This window comes from Seriola lalandi, unplaced genomic scaffold, assembly GCF_002814215.2.
Source record: "Seriola lalandi dorsalis isolate HSWRI2012SDOR001 ecotype SW California unplaced genomic scaffold, Sedor1 jcf7180002054519, whole genome shotgun sequence".
Taxonomy (NCBI): domain Eukaryota; kingdom Metazoa; phylum Chordata; class Actinopteri; order Carangiformes; family Carangidae; genus Seriola; species Seriola lalandi.
Window position 1 is genome coordinate 1062671 of NW_019525072.1, and position 21710 is coordinate 1084380.

Here is a 21710-nt window from a genome sequence, read left to right on the forward strand (position 1 = left end):
AAAGTTTATCATATGTTTTTGTGTAAATTTGAATCTGAAAAGTAGCTTTCAAATGTATTTAGTGGAGTAAAACATACACTATTTTTCTCTGAATTGTATTGGAGTAGAAGTAGGTTATAAAGTGGCATAATACCTCAATTTTGATACCTCAAACTTGTAGGCTACTTAAGCACAGTATTTGAGTAACTTTACATAATTTCCATTACTGCTTTGTTATTAAAAATTTGGATTATATTCCTGATGTTCTTGCTGCAGCCAGAGTAAATGATGTGAAAGATGTCCCATTTTACTTTGCATAAACCTAGAAATATTCAAGTGACCTACCAGCTAATAATTTTCAACACATATTTTTGTGCCACATTTGCCGACACAAAACTCATAATGTCTTTGTATGTATTGTAATTCATCTAAATTTATTATATTTTCCTTTTTTAGTTTTACGTTGAACCAACTAACCGGGGTGACGTCAGATTACGACATCACGCAGAGGTCGCTGGATGCAGGCTCCACAAAACGAGGCACGTTTGTTTCGGTTTGTTTTCATGGTGGACGTTGAATGACAGAGCGACACAGAAGTTGCTGAAAGTGAAGCGATTTAGTGTAGAAACAAGTTTGCACCGTGAACAGACGAAGCCACGGGGTAAGGACCTTTTATTTCACACATACGCCGAAAAAGAGTGTTCGTTGTTATTAAGAGCTAACGGTAGCTGTGTAGCTAACGTTAGCCTCCGCATCTCAGTACTGTCTCACAGCCGTGCATGAATTCTGCGGAGCTTCTCTTTCACTAGCCCGATGGAGAAGACAGAGAAATAATCAAACTTAAAATCCCTCTGTAGGTGGTGGAATGTATATTTTAGTGAGGACACAATTATCACATACTTCTGCCGTTAGCAATCTTTACTTAGCCGCTAACTATGTGCTGTAACAGAGACTGGAAGTGACAGTGTAACTTGTATAAATCGTGTGTCGTTTTTGTAAAGATACTTTGCAGGTGACTGATATTATAATGTCCAAATTCATGCCTCACTTACAGTGTTTCGTTTTTGCCAGTAGTCCAACCCTTATGCATAGCTATTCAGTTTTAAACAATGGTAATGTCAGACACACAAAAGCAGCAAAATTTCACATTTGAAAAACATTTTTTGCCTTTTAATCTTCTTTCGATGGACCAATCAGTTAATCAATATATGAGCTTTATTTTAACATGTAAAATTTATTAAAAATTAATCTAAATCACAAGAACGCAACACAACAAAGTTAGCTGACTGGAGAGTTTTTCATTTGCATTTATGTAATATTTGTATTGTGTAATGGTGTCTTTGATTATAACCACCACCAAATAAATGAGTCTGTCAACTAGAAAATTAATATGCAACTATTTGGATACAGGTTTAATATTAAAGTCATTTTTCATGAAAGAAAAAGCCAAATGTTATCTAATTCCATCTTTGTGACTGTGAGATTTTGCACTTTTTCTTTGTCTTATCTAATAGTAAATGTCATATCTTCAGGTTTTGTGCCATTGGTTTTACAGAACAAGCAATCTAATGAGGTTACCCAGCAGGGGTTTAGGAAATCATGATTGGTATTAAATAAATGTAATACCTTTTTTGTAGTGCCATAATTTCAACATTCTGAAACAGGAAATATGTCTGAGTGGTATCTTTTGAATGATTAATATTCATGTGCCATTTCCTGTTTTGTTTTTTTGTCTTTTTCCCAAAGATTATCAAAATGTCTTCTCCTGAGCCCATCATCAGGTCAAAACAGACAGAGAAAGATGTCAATGGAGTATCAACACAGGTTGTCTGTACAGAGTTCACCAATTACATATTCGTAGTTCTCACTCAGTTTGGCAAAATTGGGACATTGATATCTGTCACACCTGACTCCAGATCTAATGATATCAGCACCCCAACGTTCTCCACCAAAGTGCTGCTGGGCAAAGACGAGGTACGCTGGACGAAATTGTTGCGATAAATATTGTATCAGTGTGATACAGACTTGTTCACAGGATATCAGTCAGACTTGGTGCAACATAGGGTAACTCATTTCATGCTGTGAAAGGGCAGATGAGATTGGTTCTGACCTGCTCTGGTAGGTTGGGAGAAATTAGACGTCTGCAGGCCTTTAACAATTTACACAAGGAAACCAATTTAATCTCTGCATGAGCATGTCATTTTCAAACAGCCATAGAGTGCTGGTAAGGATCATTAATAGAGAAATTGATTAAAACAGTGTGCGTGTGCAGTTGACAAAACATAGTCTTTTTGAGTTTTTTTCACTCAGTTGATTTAAATATTTTTAAAAAAGGCAATACTTACACTGCCTTGTTAAGTATGTGACCATGATTGAATACTGTTATTTAATGTAGTTTGTAATGTGTCAACAGCCGAGTCTTCATCTATAGTTTCCTGGATTACACAAAAGCCAGATAACCTGCCACAACCACATCATTGGATTCATTAAATTAGAAAGGCATATTGTAAGATGTGCAGATGTTGTCGTTTTTGGGAGAACTTCGCAAAAATGTATCACATTTCTATTGACGTGCGTGGAATACAACCCAATCAATAATGCTCTATGGCAGCAAAGGCAAGTTATAACTATTTACCACACATGCAGTGGCAGCAGTCTTTATTTCTGGAGATGATACATGTAAAAACCTGTGGTGTCAGAAGAGACGGAAAAATTATTTGCTATGCTCTTTAACTCACTTGTACATGATATCAAACAAAGAATAAAGCAATCGGGGTGTACGTGAGAAAAGTGCTGCAGGTGTTTTTTTTTCATTTCATCTGTGAGGTTTCACAGTCCAGCCTTTGCACATTTTCAAAGCTCTGTAGAAGTCATTTTCAGTTTTCTTTTGATGCAAACATGTTACATAGCAGCATTTGTGTATGTAATAATCTAACGCCTGCCTTGTGTTTCTATTTTCAGCCACTGACGCATGTCTGTGCCAAAAACCTGGCGACATTTGTGTCGCAAGAAGCCGGCAACAGGCCTGTCTTGCTGGGACTGGCGCTAAAGGATTCTTCCATAGATTCAGTAAAACAAATGAAAGAGATCATCAAAAGCTGTAAAGTCTGGTAGGAAGTCAACAAAATGGACACAAAGCCTTCTGGATTCCCCCAATTTCACTTCTTTTTCTTGTGTCTTTCTAAACTTAAAGGATTTTTCTCTTTCCTAAATAACAGTCTGGTTTTAAGCGTGAGTTTTCTGCACACCATTGTGCTCTCACAAACTGATGATTGTGCAAAGATTAAGTTATGGTTTGCAAAATGATGGCCAATAGTTAAATTTTCATCACTGTATGAAATATATATCAACCTTACAGTTTTGGTTTCTTTATACGGTTATTATTTTTGTACTTTAGAATGCAAATATTCTTAATTGTGTCATGAGGCGGATTTAGAAATAAAACAGGTCACTTCTTAAAGTATTCCATTTTCTGTCTTTGAAACAAATGCAGTGCAATCATCCCCACCCTGGTGAAGGATAGTTTGGGCGTAGCACTGGATAAACATTTTACGTATCACAAATATCCCCATCAAACTGGAAAACTGGGCCAGGCCTTTTATAATCACGCTGAGGTCTTTGCTTCATTTATCAATTATAACTCTATTACACCGGCTACAATGCAGTTAAGCAGACCTTTAGACTCAGCACATTTCAAAGCAGTACATCCTGTGTTAGCAGTGTTATACTGCAGATCATGAGGTCAACAGTAGTCTACATATCCACATTATAAGACTTGGACTATTTGTGTGGAATATTGATCTATATGTTATCCTCTGAACTTTGTAATTTTATAAGATGTAATCAATAAAATGTAATATGTATGACTCATTTGAAATATTTGTTTTCTTACTGAATTTAAAGATGTAGAGTTTGTGTCTCACTTATTCATTTAGCTACTGAAGCTTTGACATCAGGGCTGCAACTAACATTTCTTTACATTATCAGTCTGATTGTTTTTTGATGTTAAAGTGTTTGGTCTATAAAATGTCAGAAAATAGTGATAAATGTTTATATCATTATCAAATGTATTGTTTTGGACCAATAGTCCAAACCCCCAAAATAACCAACAGAGATCCTCATTTTGTTGGAAACACTGGATGTTTCGAGGTTTTTGCTTAAAAATAAATACTTAAAACATTACTGTCAAAATTGTAGCTGATTATTTCCTGTCAGTTGATTCAGCTTAAATAAATACAGTATAATGTGCACACATATCCCCGTTTTCTTTGTAAAGCTTATGTCTAATTTGTGACTGTGTTGTAAAACATGATTTGTTTGTAGGCTGGATTACCAATTGGGCAAAGCGGGGAACTATCGGACTACCAAACTCACTATATATCATTTAGGTCTACATAAATTGATCAATTTGTTACAAAGTCAGCTCTGATGGGTCCCCCGTCCTCCATCTTGTGAGGGACCCTGTGTGACATTGTAGTCATAAGACCTTATTTGTTGTAATATACATTGTTTATTATGTATTTAGTTTCATTTCTCATTTGTTGTTGAGTCATGTTTTATTAAATGGCTTTAAGAAAACCTTGGGCAAGGTTGTATTGTTTCACCATTTAAGTACTGTAAGGTTACATCCAACAATTATATGATATCATTACTACATCTGATAATTATATTGTTTGATGATCAGTTGAGTGTATCAAAGGCCAAAAACTGTTGATATTCCCTGAAGCCCAAGTTGATATATTTTAATTTTTTGTTTTTTCCAAGAGGCAAAGGTGTTGACTTAACTCACAGAAAACTGAGAGACTAGTTAATTGCAGCTTGAACAGGTGATTTTTTTCTTTACCATTTTATTTGTAAAAAAAAAAAAAAAAGACTTCAGTTACTAATCACTCATGAAATTGCTGCCAATTAATTTTTTGTCTATTGTCTAATCAATTAATAAACCATCATTTCAGCTCTAAAGTTCTGGTTGGTTTCTGGATGCCTGAGGAAAGAATGTAACTGCCATGTATAGGGGGGTCAACAGGGGCCCAAAACAACAATTACTTGCCCCAGGGCCCCTCAAGATTTTAGTCCGACCATGACGACATAGGACTCCCTTAGTCGATAAGTCCAAATAAAAATATAAATTACTGTCAAGTAGGCAACGTAATGACGACATACGTCGAGCTGTGGTCACGTGGTCCTTTCACCTGTTCCTAACCTGTTTATCCAGCTCCTCTGACTCACTGCGCAAGGTTAGAAACAAATCTCCGTCGTTTACACTGAACGTTGATGACTTGTTGACTTTTTCTAGTTCCGCAGAGTAAACGCCACAGATTACTGCAGTATTTCTCTCTCTGAGTATTTTTTGTTAGTGGTTTTGTGCAAGTTTTAACTCGTCGACTGTGTGGACTTCGACCTCGGTGAGGTACTTGTCTTAAACAAGGAAGTATAGTCTACTGAATCCGTCGTTGATGAAGTCGTCGGGCCGTGAGTAAATGGCAGCAAATGTCCACGGTTAACTATTCTGTAAGGAGATTTTCCTCTCGATGTTTATCCTGTAACGTTGGCTTGTGACTATCCTGGACTGTTTGTGTACGGTGCCATCTGTACGGGATAAAGCAGCTTCCACCCTCCCCGGGACAAGGTGAGCCGTTTGTTGTCGGTAAAGAATGCGCATATCAAGGCTAAGGTCATTTGAACGCCACTTGTAGTGAAGTCTGCCACATAGTGTTGTCTTTTCTAATTGAATATTTCTAATTATAACATTAAAATTTAGGTTTTGCTTTGGCTCAGCAGGCAGACCTGAAATCACTGGGGAGCATTCAGTTAAACTCACAGGGGAGGTGTCCTTACATTTCACCTGTGAGCCCTACACTGACTTTTTGTATTTTCTTTCCGTTTCAGATGAACATTTCTTTGGAAGACATGGATCCATCAGATGAAAATAATTCTATTGTCCACCTGCCTGCACCACTTCTCCCAGAGACGTCACACATCTCCAATATGACCATTATTCGAACCAGTAATGGCTCAATCGTAGAGAACCAGATGTTTTTAAACACACTGGCTGCTCAGGCCCTTTCAGGGATATTCGTCTGGTCCGCCTTGCTCATAACGTGCCACCAGGTGAGTTTGCCATTTCACAGAAGTCTTATTTTTAAAAATGTTATGCCTGAAGAAACCCAAATCACTGCATCTCATAGCACCAGTGAGCAATACAGCCACAAAGTGTTTCGCACATTGAGATGTAAATGTGTAATCAGAGACGGCTGCAGACTGACAGATAGCACCTCCCTTGCTAGAGGACAGAAACAAATTCTTCTATCCATATTACCTTACAGCACAGTGCAGTTAGTTCAGTGTCTTGGCTCAGATATTTCCATACTCACTCCTCCACTCTGTCTTATCTAGTCATAAAGTATTTCTTTCTTTGCCGGCAGGTATTATTTTTTCTGCTTTGTACTTGCACTGCCCTAATGCATTGTGGGAATGTTTTGCTTACTTAATCGTTGACGGAGGCTATCAGATTAAATGGATGAAAAGCCTTTAGCTGATTAAAGGACAATAGACAGCGAGTGCTCTTTGTGTGGAAAGGGAAAAAGGATGGTTAAGAAGAATAAATGGCTCAACACAGGCCACCTTTACCCAGAATCCATTTCATCGCTGTTGTAAATGAGCGTTCCCTCATGTGTGGGTGAGTAACCCACTGTGCGCAGATGATAGCTTATCATTATGGTTTTATCATTTGCAGAGAATGCAGTAGGGTGCAGTGTATTATCAGCAGGGAAATCAATTGATATTGAGATAACATTTTACAGCATTATAAAGGATGAGGGTGTTATTTTCCTGTTTGCTGTGGTTTTAATGTTCTGCAGCTGTAATGGCTCCCAGTTTTAGTCGATGATTTTATAACCTTTGTACTGAACATGCATCTATCCCAACATCCTCAGGCTGGCAGCCATATGCCTGTATCCTGTTTATGTTAACACACATATGCTCATAGCTGTATCTGCTATGTGGTGTAATTAGGTAAAGAGTCGTTATTTGGATAGCTTTGTAACCTCCTCACAAAGCATCAACCTGTTGCATCCTGTGATCCAAAAAACAATCCTTGTTTAGGGATTTGTGACTCAACATCCAGCAAATTGGTTTCTATCTTTTTAATATATTACGTGTTTGGCCAAACACTTGGCAGCAAGACATTTTAATTGAACAAATAAACAGCAAGTGTACCACAGGGAGAAAGGAGCAGGTTTGCAACAGGCGTCCTTTTCTGTCACACAGAATGAAATGGTCTGCAGGGTTATTGTTGCGATGCTGGTGGTGTTTCATCTGACTTGGTTCCAGAGGATTGCTATAGACTCTGAAACTCACATTCTGAATACTAAACACAGATAGACAATGACCTCAGATCCTCTTTGCTGTAAAGTCGCCAGTGCTTTGCGGACTGGAGGCTCATTTTTCTCAGAGGGCTTATTGGTCCCTTTGCAACTTGAAGCATTTGGGATTAGGAGGAGCAGACTGGACTTATCTCCTACAGTATGGCTGCGTCATGTTTTGCACATGTCACTCTCACTTAGTTACAATATGTGCAATCACTTATGTTTTAGGTTTTTTTTATGTTCTCAAAAGTGGGATTCCTCTGCCTCTAACTCTACTGTTAGGTAGTAATAGGCAGAGGCAGAAATAGCAGCAGCTAACCCTAACCCAGAAATGTACTTGAAGCCATTATTACCTCCACCAGGGAGGTTATGTCTTCACTCCTGTCTGTTTAGTGGTTTGTTTGGTTTGTTTGTCATCAGGATTATGCAAAAAGTACTGAAATGATTTGCATCAAAGTTGCTCAAGGGATGGGGCACAGGCCAGGGAAGAACTTATTACATTTTTATCACTTTCCTTAACATTACGAGATTTCTCAGGAAGTAATGTATGCATTGTGAAGTTGAAAAGTCAGACATATTAATGATGTTGAGATCTTTGACTTTGCACAGTTTGGATATGTGTAGGATTGCTTGTTTGGCCTTGGCGGAAGTATGAGCTCTACTGACTGCCATTCTAATTCAGCATGCAACTGTCAGGTCAGAGTTATGGATTCAGGAAGGACAAAGTGTTTTCAGGCAAATGAAGGACATCAGTCTACAGCATGCTTCACTTCACATGTAGAGATGGCCATATACATCATTCCCCCACCCTCACAGTAATCATGCTTTAATGTGCAGCCTCTAATGGGCATTTAATCAAGCTGCATGTGTTGATTAGAGTCAGTCTCTGGATATTGAGTAGCACTAACATTTAGCTTGCTCTGCCAAATGGATGTTTGTAAAATTTTTGTCACAAACACAAGTGTAGTCCATATAGTAGCCATCTTTGTTTTAAATAAATGTATGATTAAAAGAACAATTATGATCTGCCTTTATTATTCCTTGCTCTTCTTTGCAAGACCTTGGCTACTTGTATGTAGAGCAAGTGCTCAGGATTCGCTAGCTAAGTATTTGTCCCAGGTAAAGTTGACATCAAGGCTGCAACTAATGAATATTTTCATTATCAATGTATCTGCAGATTCTTTTTTAGTCTATAAAATGTCAGAAAATAGTGAAAAATTCCCATCACAGTTTCCTAAAGCCCAAGGTGATGACTTCATATTTCTTGTTTTACCCAGCCAATAGTCTAAAATATACAATTCACGATCACACAAGACCAAGAAAAGCAGCAAATCCTCACATTTTAGAAATTGGAATCAGAGAATGTTTACCATTTCTGCTTTAAAAACCTCTTGGTGATCAATTAGTTATTAAAGTATTTCCTGATTAATTTACTATCAGTATAATAATCAATTAATTGACCAATCATTTCAGCTCTAATAATCAGGTGGCTTTTTTTATTGTATGAATATTAATTCTAATTGTTTTTGTTTCTTTGTCTCTTTAGAGAGTTCTAGTTATTAGTCAAAACTGGCTTGAGCTTGGTGTGATTACTTGGATTGCCCCCTCACCGACAATTAGTTGCCTAATGGGTAATAAGCATTTTGAACAACTGAGAAACTTAGTTGATTAGTCATTTTTTTTAATGGTCTTTTTATGAAGAATGAGTCATCGGTCTTTCTAAGTGCCACACGAAGGCAACTGGACTTGCTTGGGGTTCTTGAAGATGTTTTGCGATGAGAGGAGAGGTGCAACGTCTTCAGCAACCTCAAGCAGGTCCAGTTGCCTTCATATAGCACTTACAAATACCATGACCTGGATAACTGAGAATCTTCACAGACATATGAGGTATCCGTCATTACTTGAAAACTTCCTCATCTCTGGCATCGCAATAATGTTCCCCAGTAAGCTTTGGTCTTTAATGAGCACTTCATTTTCAGAGCTCTTTCTGCACAACTGCATTCATCTGCAGAGGGACAGTAATACTGGAGAAACGATTCGACTGATTTTTCAATTAAATCCGCCAATTATTTAGTTGAAGAGATCCTTCCAGTATCAGATAAGAATTTATTTATTTGTTGACAGATTAAATTGGCAGTAACGTTTGTTAATGTTAACCGGTATTGATATATTTCCATCCAACACTGTTGGATCAGACATGTTGCTGGGTTGTGGCAGCTCCATGTTGCAATAGCTTTTTTTGTATTACCTGAGAGCACCAAGGGAGACAACTGTACTTTACTCACTCAGCTGAAAACATATTTGCTTGAGATCATTATGGATAAGCCAGTCCTTGCGTCAGTGGCAAATCATACATTGCAGTAGGGATTTCAAAACATTAATTCATCATCAAGATGTGGCCCCTGGGTGTAAATTTTTTTTATATCGGTCTAAAAACTAAAGGTCAATGAAATGAATGATAATCAGATTTTTGCCATATGCTGTGTGTACTCCCCTAAATGTTGTCAGCTGCACCACATTATCTTTATGGAGGCCACATGGGGGCATGTCGTTTCTGTGTGTGTGTTTAAAAACTAAAGGCTGAGACCTTTAATTAGCTCGCTGAAAATAAAGTTTATTTACTGATCTTATTTCCTGCATCTGTATGTGAAGTTAGAGCTGTACAATATGGCTGGTCACTGGTTTAAGCAGGAATGTTCTGGGAGGTCATTAAAATGGGCGATGGGTGTTCTCTTTACTTTAGATGGCCCCGCTGTCGCTGCCGCATTTCATAGTGACAGATCTTTACACAGACGGAGCAGTCAGTGCAAGGTTAGACTGTAGCCATAAATAATACCATCCAGATAAAAACATACTTGATTGTTTGTTCTCAGCCCTCAGGAGGCTGACATTCCACATTGATCACACCCTTTAAGTTTGTATCGCTTCAATGTCAGTGCTATACAGCTAACTTATTACTGATATTTTTCCTTCTTTTACAAAGGATGCTTAATGGACTGTAATCACTACTGTTCAATCTCAAAGTTTAATAATTAGCATAGTAATACACACCTTTTTTAGAAATACCCCAAAATACAGACTGTCAAGTGTTTAGCTGAAAGTATTAGGGGATAGGTAGAACATTGTTTGACTAATTTAATAGTCATTTGTTCTATTCGTTATTTTTTAAAATGAAAAACGAGGCACATTCTCTGGTTACAGCTTCTCAAAATTGAGTATTTGCTGCCTTTCTTTGTTTTATATCAGTATAAATTAAATGTCTTTGGGTTCGGAACGGCTGAATATAGTAAAAGGTCAAATTTCATAATGATTTGCAGATGAATCGATAATGTAAATAGTCATTTAGTTGTAGCATGAGTCAAGTTGTCTTACTCATGAAAACTATGGTTTTGTGAGCTATTTTAGAGAGCACGGCCTGTTTTCTGTGGCAATGCCTATAGAAAGTACATGTGAATGGATTTTCACATGCAGGTAACAGCATATCAGGTTTTATTTTGATCTCATACATCATCAGCAGAAATGTGTTTAATTCACAACCCTGCTCCATGAATCTGTAAAAAAGCCCATCAGGATGCTCTCTTGTTTGCCAATGTTTTTTTCATAGGTGTTTTTTTTTTTCATTGTAGATCTACACACACCTTCGATCCTACTCTGTCCCCAATGAGCAGCGCTACATCATCCGCATCCTGTTTATCGTGCCAGTCTATGCCTTTGACTCTTGGCTCAGCCTGCTCTTCATCAGCAACGACCAGTACTATGTGTACTTTGACTCCGTTCGAGACTGTTATGAAGGTAAATGTCACAAGCTCACTCCATTTAAATTCTCTTCCTGATGACTTCCTCCCTGGCCAGCTGTAGTGTTTCTGCTGCCCTCTTATTTTAGACTACTGCCAGGAAAGAGAATAAGAGGAACTCACCAAACTCGTTTTTCACACCAGTCACCTCATTGTTTGAGGTGTTGCATTTCTAATAGGTGTAATTGTAGGAGCATCACTTTTTTACGCCTTGACTCATAATGTTTGCTAATTAGGGGGAAAAAAGCCGACAGTGTGCTTTTTAGGTAGGATCGTTTATTTTAAACATTTCTTTTTTATCATTTGGTCTCAGTAATTCTACAGTGATTTACTATATTCAGATATTATGATGGTGGTTTAATTTTCCTTTATACAGTGTAACCAAATTATGTATCGAAGTTTTAAGACTACAGCACTTCACCAGTGGCAAAGGTGAATCATATGCAAAATGGATTACAAGTAATTTGGGAAAGGGAAAAAGTAGGAAATACATTATTCATGAGATTAGTTTCCAGTTTGCAGGCCAATTTTGTGGGTGATTGATAGTGAAGCGCATCAGGAAGCAGTGAGACTGGAACACCACCAGCGGCCACGGCTAAAACATAATGAACCTTCTCTTGACTGGACACCATCTGCATTAGCTTCACTTAATCCCTCCTTAAATAGCAACAAAGGATTAGGAAGGGATTTCCAAGACACAGAACCCTTGGAAGCTTCTTATTGTAAGGACTGAAACGTTTATTGTTCCAAAATGTAGGACTAATTATTTTTTATCATGTGGGCGTGTTCTCCCCTGAAATGATTTGACCTTTCAAATGAAGTTATACTTGAAGGTGATGAGGAATTATTCTGAAGTCAAAATCATGCCAATTAACATGTTTGATACTGGGTGAAAAAAGAAGTAACTCTTCTCTTTGTGTTACAGCGTTTGTCATTTACAATTTCCTGAGCTTGTCCTTTGAGTATCTGGGAGGAGAGAGTGCAATCATGTCCGAGATTCGAGGGAAGCCCATACAGTGAGTGTTCTTATTATGTCCTGCGTGCACTCTCCGGCATACACAAGATTTTTAAACTTGTAATTTTGCTTGACTCAGAAGTAATGGAGCCAACCTTGGTATAGTTCAGGCTTCATATATACAAAACACAAAAAGGTGCAAGGTGCATCTTGCTGACCTTGAATTAGCATTTACTTTGAACACCACAATGAAAGTGCTGGCAATAAACAACTGCAATATTAATCCATGACAGTTATCCTTTATCTCAGAGCTTTTGACCAACCTCGATAGGCTGTGTTTTATGGCTGACGCAGCCACAGGGCAGCAGCTCTTTGCCAGCTTCTTAAGACAGTGGAGACACTAATGTTGAGTCCTGATAAACGATGGCATTGCTTAACACCAGCCGGGGGAGACGAGGTATAAATCCTACATCTTGTTTTTAGAGTAGTTCACTGCAGTGCGTAGCTCTTACACGTCCTTTAGGATTTCCATAGACAATGAATGTTTTCTTTCTTGATTCAGTGAGAACTATGAATAATTTTAAATTCTACAAGCTCCAGAGAGCATCTCACACAAGACCTAGTCTTGACTGAAATAAAGATGCACTTCATACTTGTCAATGTTCAAGTTGAGTATGTTTTAATTAGCAACATGTGCAATGAGTTATATCACATACTTAATGTACACCATTACCATGCTCACAGTCTGCCTTCTATCATGTTAGCAACATCAGCACAACATTTTAATTAATAATGTGCCTATATACTAGATTGAATTTAATTTCAGGTTCCCATAAATAAAGTAGATAAAGTTTGTTTTGTAGGAATCAAGGCAGAGAACAATGAAGATTTAGACTAGATTCATTCTGTAGGCAAATCTCAATTTGTTTCTCAAATTTATTTTGACTAGAAGTCCATGCTCTCATTTTTCAGGTGTCTTGGTTGCGTTTGATGTTGACCTATCAGTATTGGGTAAAAAGATGAAAAAAACACAGACAAAACAATTATAGATGTATACATTTGGATAGTAGTGAAATTGTTAAAAAAAACTGGAGTAGCACCTCAGGGTGATTAGGCTGAAGGTACTGTGTAGCAGCATCAGACTGATTGGGAGATGTTATTTAGGCTGAGTGTAGTCCTAATCATCCTCTCTGCTGCTGCCTCCAGGTTCACTCCTACAGCAGAGCAAAGTCTTTCACACCAGCTAATTTATTTCATCCCCTAAACTGCCTTTTAAAGACATCACCGCTGACTTGGAGTAATAGCACTAAGGAAGAGCTGTGACATATTGTAAATGTGTCCACTTTGTTGTGATGCTGTTGTTTTAGCCCCGGGCCATTTCCTCTTCCAGAAAGCCTTTAAATCCACTGTCTCACATGACACCTTGACATACTCTACTTACACTGTTCGACATGTTACATAACAGCAACATTTATGTTTTGCATTAATGGTTCAAAGATCGGTATTCCCAGTTACAAATGAATGAAAATGAAGTTTATTGTATGTACATCAGGAATTTTAAGTAACTGTTCACAGTATGGTGTAAGCAGCTTGTCTCTCACTGTACATGATTGGGATATGGTTTAATCTGCCAATTGTTTTCTCGATCAATCGATTAGTTGTTTTGTCCAACCAACAGTCCAAAACCTGTTATTATGAAAATAGTTTCCAATAAATTTTCTGTCCATTTACAATTACTCAACTAATCGCATCAACTCTAATGTCAACAAAAACTGAATATTTTAAGCAAGCATGTTTTTTTATTGCATGGCGGCAGTTGTATATATGTTTCCGTTTAATAGTTTCTGTTCTCTGATGCTTAACATCTGCCGTGTCAGTGTTGATGTGATAAACACTTTGTTTTTTTGTGGACTCCGCAGGTCAAGTTGTCTGTATGGAACCTGCTGCCTCGTCGGTATGAGCTACTCCATCGGCTTTTTAAGATTCTGCAAACAGGTGAGCTTCAATCATCCCCTTATCTGTGCTCTGGAGATTCTCTTTTCAACCACTAAAATAAATTTACACACATTGAAAACAAGAATACATCAAACAGACAAAAAAAGAAAAACAACACTCTCAACACAGCTGTAAATTACCATTCTGTCCAGGTCTCCAGGCTGCTTAAAAATGACAGCTGTAACAATTGGCTGTGTGCTTTTCAGAGGATAACATCCACTGGTTAAAAAAAGGAAAACAAAAGCAATTGAGGCCAGGTGAAAGCAGCTTGATAATATACACAGAGAGATGATATGAGCTGTCAGTGCTGAGCTCTCTTCCAGTGTCCTGGGATGCTGCATGAGCTCCCAGTCTAACGCTGATGAAAATTGGAACTGAGAGTTATGTCTTCAAAACAAAATAAATGGTGAAATGAACTTTTTTTTTTTATTTTATAAGTGGCAAATGATAAACACTCAGTATGACTTGACAAGAACCCTACGTGAAATGTTTTAAAAGGAAAACCTTGCAAGTTTTCTCTGATGTTGTTTCTGGAAGACTGAGTTAAAGAATAATTCTCCATGAGAGGTCAACTGAAGATCAGCACAGCAGATTTTCAAAAGAGCATTGCTCTAAAACTCCCATCAGTTTCTTTGTAGTTTGTTGGGTTGAGGCCTAGAGCTACAGCTTAGAATTAAAATCTCGTCCTCATTGTCATTCATAGAACAAAGTTTCAGAAATCAATACATCGAACGCTTCAGAAGTTATTAACTGCTGTTTTACAGGTCAACTCCCACGAAGCGAGGGACTAACTGGATTTGGAATAATGATTAACTGCTGTTGTACATATTAATTCATTCTAACTTGATTACTGAAGCTCTCCATGATATCGATCACATGGCCATGTGGCTTGTAGTTAAAAAAACAGTGTGCTCTCGATGATAGCCGACTTCAGATGAGGAAAAGTCTCATCCTGGACTGAGGTGAAAATATACAAGATCTGAAAGGCCTTGATCCATTTTTTTTTTTTTTTTTTTTTTTAAACCAATACTTAGCATGAAGACGGGAAATAGGGAAACCACTACCCTGTAGCACCTCCAAAGCTCACTAATTAACAACTACATCTCATTTGTTTAATTTGCACAAACAACGAAGTTTCAAATCAACAAGTTGCTGTTTTATGAGGGATTATTGGCAGGACTATCTGTTGGCTCTGAGCAGTTGCCAAGTAACCGTGGAGACTCCAGGAAGTAACTGCCAATGTAAGAGGCAGTGCATAGCTGCCTGTAAAACAGTGAATTGTCATTTATACAAATAAGTTTTGTAACATGTTAATGAGTGAGCTCCGGAGCTGCTGACAGGTGAATTTTGTTACCATTGGTATCTTTGTGCTAACCTAAGCTAACCAGCTGCTGGCTATAGCCATATTTTACTAACAGATGTGAGAGTTGTTTGATATAATTCACTGCCAGGAAGCGAATTAGCATATTTCCCAAAATGTCAAACTATTCCCTTTTAATTGCAGCTGTGGAGATAAAACAGAGATGACGAAACATTGTGGTAGGTCCCAATGTTAATGGAAGTTCTTAAGTGAGATGAGTGAGAAATGGCCACTGGTTAGGTTTAAGGGACTGGGAGACTGCTTGTTGCCAATGAGTAGTTGCAGATCTTTTCCATCCAATTAGATGTACAAAGAGATTCTGACACCCCTCTTCATCCTTCATTCTCCTCCTCCTCCTCCATGTTGTCCTTGCTTGTTCGGGTGTCTCATCCTGAATTGTAATGTGTTCTCCAGGCGACGCTCCAGTTCTGCGTTGTCAAACCCATCATGGCAGTCATCACCATCATCCTGCAGGCCTTTGGCAAATATCATGATGGAGATTTTAAGTGAGCAGCATCTCTCTTTGCATTTCATTCTTCATGTATCTTGTGCATCCATGCCATTGCCAGCAGGCTCATTTGCTGTTTACATGCATAAGGAAACAATTTGCAAATGGAGATAATTATATCACCTCCTCACAGCAGGCACGACGAAAATGTTTGGAATTAAAGGGGTTTTATTTCAAGCTGAAAGTTCTGGGTTCAAACTTTTCATTTACTCTGCTGCATGTTGACCCAGGTGTATCACTGTCCTCGCCATAATTACAGCCTCTTGGGCATTGTTGGTATTGAAAATATTAATTCAGGAGTTTTTTGCAATATGAACTAAAGGAATTATATTTCAAGTTTTCTCCAAAATGTAGATAGTGTTCTGATAAGAAGCCCTTTAATTCTTATTTTATGTTACACTAGGTGAAGCACAGCATTATAAAGCAAGATGTATTGTTTCATTTATTTCTTTTATTTTGGATGTCAAGTGATACAAAGGCTGGAGATAAGTTTCAGACCGACAAATTTAATTTTAGTGTATTTCAGTGCTTCAGATGATCCACTAAGGGTCTCAATAGAATATGGAGAGGGTAATATGTTCAATAAAATTGTCTTTAGTGTGTAATCGAAAGCCATAAAACCTGCAGTCTGTAAACTCCGTCTGAATTCTTCTCAGGTGCTCTTCTGCCTCTCAGTTCAGTATCTCTTACTAAAGGTTCAGCTGTGACAACACTTGTTTCTGAACTACTCAGGAAAAGCACAGAGTTCAACGAGGGCTTGAGACAGAAGTTTCAAATCAGCTTCATATCGTCACCCTCTTACCGCCGCATCAACAGATAGACACGGTTACATTCTTCCTGCTCAGTTCTCCATATACTTCAACAGCAAAATTAGCAGGCAGAAATAACTGTCTTTTTCATGTCTTTCTTAAAGCTCTGTAGCAAGACTGTGGTGATTCACAGATTGTTTACTTATATGCTTTTATCCAACCGTGCACTCTATACTGCATGGGAGTAATTAGTGTAGTCACAGATGAGTCCTCAGAGAGGCTCTCCAGAATGCAAAGCGGGCAGAAAAGCAGGCTTGACAATAAGATATAGACAAATCTGCCTTTTTATCAGATGCATCCAGAAATATAAAGGACATGCACAAATAGTCTTTATTAATTGCTTGTTTATGAAGAGGACAAAAAGACTGGATTTCCAGGTGTCCATGCAATATGGCTAAGAATATCATCAGATATAAGCTGGCAATCTTCTCCATTCAGCCCAACGTAATAAATGGAGTCAAAACATGAATGGATTTCCACAGTTAAAAAAAACTTTTGCCATATGATCACCGATGGAAAAAAATCTCATATGGTTGTAACTTTACCACATATATCTGTTTCTGTGCAGCGTGAATGGAGGATACCTGTATATCACAATCATCTACAACTTCTCAGTCAGCCTGGCCCTCTACGCTCTCTTCCTCTTCTTCTTCGCAACAAGTGACCTGCTCAGGCCGTACGAACCGGTGCTCAAATTCCTTACTATTAAATCTGTCATCTTCTTATCCTTCTGGCAAGGTAAGTCCGACCCTCTACTTTTTTATTTTTTTATATCGGTGCTGCCAAGACATAAAAGTATAAATTGATGACGAAAATATTGCCGCTTTGCAGGAATGGTCCTCGCCATCCTGGAACGCTGCGGGGTCATCCCCAACGCGCTCTTCATCGACGGACAAGAGGTCGGCGCTGGCACTGTGGCAGCGGGCTGGCAGAACTTTATCATCTGCATCGAAATGTTCTTCGCTGCCATCGCCCTGCGATATGCTTTCACCTGCACCGTCTACCAGGAGAAAAAAAATGAAGTGCCAGGTGAGCGCTGTAGAAAAGCTTGAACTGCTCATTACCTGTTGCCCTCGCCTTGAAAATATGTTGACATCTTCAGAGGCTAATTGTCCCTCTCCAGCCACACAATAAGGGCTGACACAGGCTTGAAAGTGTTTGCAGTAACAGTAATTGTATGCAGCATTTGCAGCCATTTAGACAGAGCCGGTTAATTTTTAAAGTTAGATTACACATTAAATCCCTCCATTTTAACTTATACGCAAGCGAAATATTTGCAATTTTGTACTTAAATGTGGTGCTGTCATGAGCTGTGTGTAAATCAGGTTGGAAGTCGGTGGGGGGGTGCAGCCATCAGCCTGAGGGCATGCATTGTTACATATGGCTCAGAGGACAGTTGCCATTAAAGCAAAGCAGAGGAAGATGAAGAGGAATTGTGGCACCCCTTTGACGACGGGAAAAGCCCTCCACAGTGACATCAATCATTCTGCCATCTATTTTTTTCCTGCTATAGGAAACCCTCTGTCCCCTTGAGCCGCTTAATATGCAGAAGTCATGGAAGTGACTGAACACTCAAGCATTTTTTTTTTTTTAATCAAGATAAAAATCAGTGAAAGTAATGACATGAAATTAATGGTTTTCACGATCAGGCATTCCTCCTGGAAGAAATCTATTGCATCTTGCTGTCCAGTTAAAGTATAATAATAATAATGTTGCTCCACAGTGTTGGGCAGCTGAATATTACATTTCTTTTTTTCTTTTTTCTTTTTTTTTTGGTGATTGAACTTAACATTCTAGCACTGCTGCTGCACGCCCACCCTCGGGTGCAGATGTGTGTGGTTGCAGAGGATGCAACCATTCCTCTGCTTCAGCCCTGTGGACCAGGCTGTAAGGAGAAACTCAGCAGACCGTGCCTAACTGCCTTGTACCCCCACCCCATCTTGCCCTTTTCTTTGCCACTTCCAGTCCAGTCCAGACAGCACTGCCAGAGACTCTATAACAAAAGGCTGTGGATGTCTGCTGGCTCTTTTTTTTTTTTTTTTTTTTTGGCCTTGGACACCATTTCAGTTCTGGAAATCATTCAACCTGGCTCACAGCTGGGTGCTGAGGGACCATCAATGGAGACAGTGGCTGTGACTGAATTATGTTCAGTCCATTTCTAAACTGCAGCCTGTGAAAAGGTCATGATGAAAGAAAGAAATCATGCCTATTTAGTGATTTTTACTTATTTTTTTTATTTTTTGGATATTGCTGCTACAATGCCTCGCTTTGGATCTCTTACAGAACAGAAGCACTCAGTAATTAAGTAGCTGCTCAAAAGAAATAATTTTCTGTAATAGATTAATTTTTTACTGGCTCTGGAAACCTTTTACTCACAATCTTCTTATTCTAAGCGATGGGGTCATACATGCACACAAACTTTTTTTGCCAAAGTTTGAACAGTTTTGTTTTTTTCTGATTTTCTTTTTTGTTTGAATTTGACTTCTATCACTAGTTTGAAGTGGGCAGGATGTGCACCAATCAGGATTTGGCAACATTTGAATCAAGTGTGACTCAAGTGTGTGTTAAACACCAAATTAATAATGCCTACAAATGTATCTCTTTCCCAAACTCCAAATATTGTAATAAATATTTCATATTATAGAGAAATGCTTAAATTTCATCTCTAGACATGTTTTAAACTGTATAAAAATACTCTGCTATTAACATTTATTAACGTGGTTTTCTCACATAAAAAAAAAAGGGAAAACTCTAAGATTACATCCTCATTGAGAAATACTGGATCAGGCCTCGTGCCCCGCCCACCACCACGCATTTTATTGATTTAAAACAGAATTGACAGTAACAATAATCACTAGTATTTTATCCAGTATACACCTCAACCCAAGTAGTGAAACCAGTATGCTGCCAGGACATAATACAGGCAGTTTCCTTGACATCCACTCCCTCTTATTTGTATTGAGAGATGGATTTTTCGGGATTTTTAAAGCCACAACATCACCTTCGCAGTCACGTGCATTATTGTGTGACCCATTAACTCCCTCTGTCCCTGCTCCTGTGTTGTTTTCTGCAGAGAACCTCCCCCCAATGCAGAGTATCTCCAGCGGTCTGAAGGAGACCATAAACCCTGGAGACATGGTGCAGGATGCCATCCACAACTTCTCCCCAGCCTACCAGCAGTACACCCAGCAGTCCACACAGGAGGTGGTCCAGCCCAGCACCAACGGAAAAGTGGCCACAGGCAACATGAGCTCCCGCAAGTCTGACAAAATCATGCTGATTACTTCTGATGATGAATTCTAGGCATTTTTCCAGCAAGATCCAGGTGTTTGTGTCCTTGCCACCCCTATCTCTCACCCCCTGGGGAAACAGCTGTATTGCATATCGCACAGAGCTGGATTGAATCCAGGTGTTTAATTTTTATTATCCCAGTATTTAAAATGGACTGCTTACTTCTGTCCTATTTGAATGAGTAATTTAAGCAGGAAGAGGAGGATGATATTAGTAATAGTTTTAAAATTGATGACTCAGTGAACAGAAAGCCGATATGCCAACATCTTAGCAGTAATAATCACAGGAAAATGACATGTGTCACCCTCGCTGTGTCAGAAGTCTGGAGCTATGCGTTTTCTTTAAGTGAAACTGCTGGATGTTCAGCAGTGTCCCTGATCCTGACTCTTGTTTCTGTCATCATGTCAATGCTCACTCTCTGGCCGTCTGAAGCGCGTTCTTCTGATTCATGTCAGTTTCAAAGGGGAGATGATTAATATGTGACTCCAGGTGGGATGCAGTGAAGCCAACATCGGCTGGGAGTGACACTTCATGGACTTGTCTCGCATCTGCTTGTTTGAAGTATTTGCTGAGCATCCCTCTGCATGGTTTCCTGACAAATGGAAGGATCCGTTCAAAGACACATTAGTTTTGGAGCAGGCACTTCAAACTGCAGACTATAGCACTTCTCAATCCTTTGTATCTACCGTAGCATGGACAAATTGGATAAACCTGTCCCCAATAAAAGTGGGAGTTGTATTATTCTCATTAATTTTCCCAGCATGCTAAGGAGTGTAATTCAATGTAACTAGACAGCTGTGAGCAGACATTCACAATTAGTCTTTTTGCAGCCTCTACACTATTACAAATGCTTTTGGCAGAGCCTTTTTGTGTTTGATGTGGTCACACCACTCTTCATATTATAATTCCCTCTTCCAGGGATTATGAAATGAAACATGTACAGAATCTGATTGTTGTAAATTGTGGTGTTTTAATATGTTTTATTTGTGTAAAAGGAAATTGTTGTTTGAATTATGGATTGGGAAGATTAATGTATTTAATGTGTACAGTACCTGAGAGGAGAAACAAAAACAAAACTGTAAAAAAAAAAAAAAGACTTTTTTTCATTCAGAATTGTTATCTGTGTTTGTCACATGGGAGACATATAGCTTTCTTAGCACATTAATTACGATGTAGCAAGTCATAGTTTGTTGAACTTTGATACCCTCTTGTGCCAATGATAGCTGTCTTTCTGGGAAAGCAGAAATTAATTTACAGTTTGGTACAAAATAGTTGTGACAAATGTTAGTCCTGTTTTGGCGCTGAAAATAAAATGTTTTTTTTTTTTTGCTCCTCTAACTCGCGCGTAATTGAGTAATTGTGCAGTTGTAGATGGGGGAGGAAGCTTTATTTGAAAGTACAAAAACAGACACAGCAGACCTATTTAAAGGAATAATTTACCATACTTTAAATCAGAGCAGAAACAAATACAGATTTTATTTGTACATGAGGGTAGTTCATTGAGAAAACATGTAAATAAATGAATGTAAAATAAAAATAATTTAGGTGTTTTTTTTAATAAAATTACACAAATCAATGAAATAAATACAAAATATATGAGCAGAATAATGACAAGCTGTGAAGGGTACATACTCAGTTTATGCTGCCTTATT

The 21710-nt window shown here is 38.4% G+C and overlaps 2 protein-coding genes across 3 annotated transcripts; both read left to right on the forward strand.

Annotated features, from left to right (window-relative positions):
• Nucleotides 1-497: 497 nt before the first annotated feature.
• On the forward strand, nucleotides 498-4170 carry psmg3 (proteasome (prosome, macropain) assembly chaperone 3). Its single transcript, XM_023413757.2, has 3 exons — nucleotides 498-640; nucleotides 1726-1953; nucleotides 2941-4170. Exons 2-3 carry the CDS (start codon nucleotides 1735-1737, stop codon nucleotides 3091-3093), a joined length of 372 nt encoding a protein of 123 aa, XP_023269525.1. The 5' UTR covers nucleotides 498-640; nucleotides 1726-1734; the 3' UTR covers nucleotides 3094-4170.
• Nucleotides 4171-5165: 995 nt separating this feature from the next.
• On the forward strand, nucleotides 5166-21598 carry tmem184a (transmembrane protein 184a). 2 transcript variants are annotated; one of them, XM_023414000.2, is made up of 9 exons: nucleotides 5166-5608; nucleotides 5869-6090; nucleotides 10973-11138; nucleotides 12066-12156; nucleotides 14015-14090; nucleotides 15865-15956; nucleotides 17336-17505; nucleotides 17599-17796; nucleotides 19841-21598. In XM_023414000.2, exons 2-9 carry the CDS (start codon nucleotides 5869-5871, stop codon nucleotides 20068-20070), a joined length of 1245 nt encoding a protein of 414 aa, XP_023269768.1. In that variant the 5' UTR covers nucleotides 5166-5608; the 3' UTR covers nucleotides 20071-21598. The 2 variants fall into 2 exon arrangements, with proteins under 2 accessions (XP_023269768.1, XP_087032067.1); XM_087175941.1 differs by having other exon boundaries at nucleotides 5166-5216.
• Nucleotides 21599-21710: the final 112 nt, after the last annotated feature.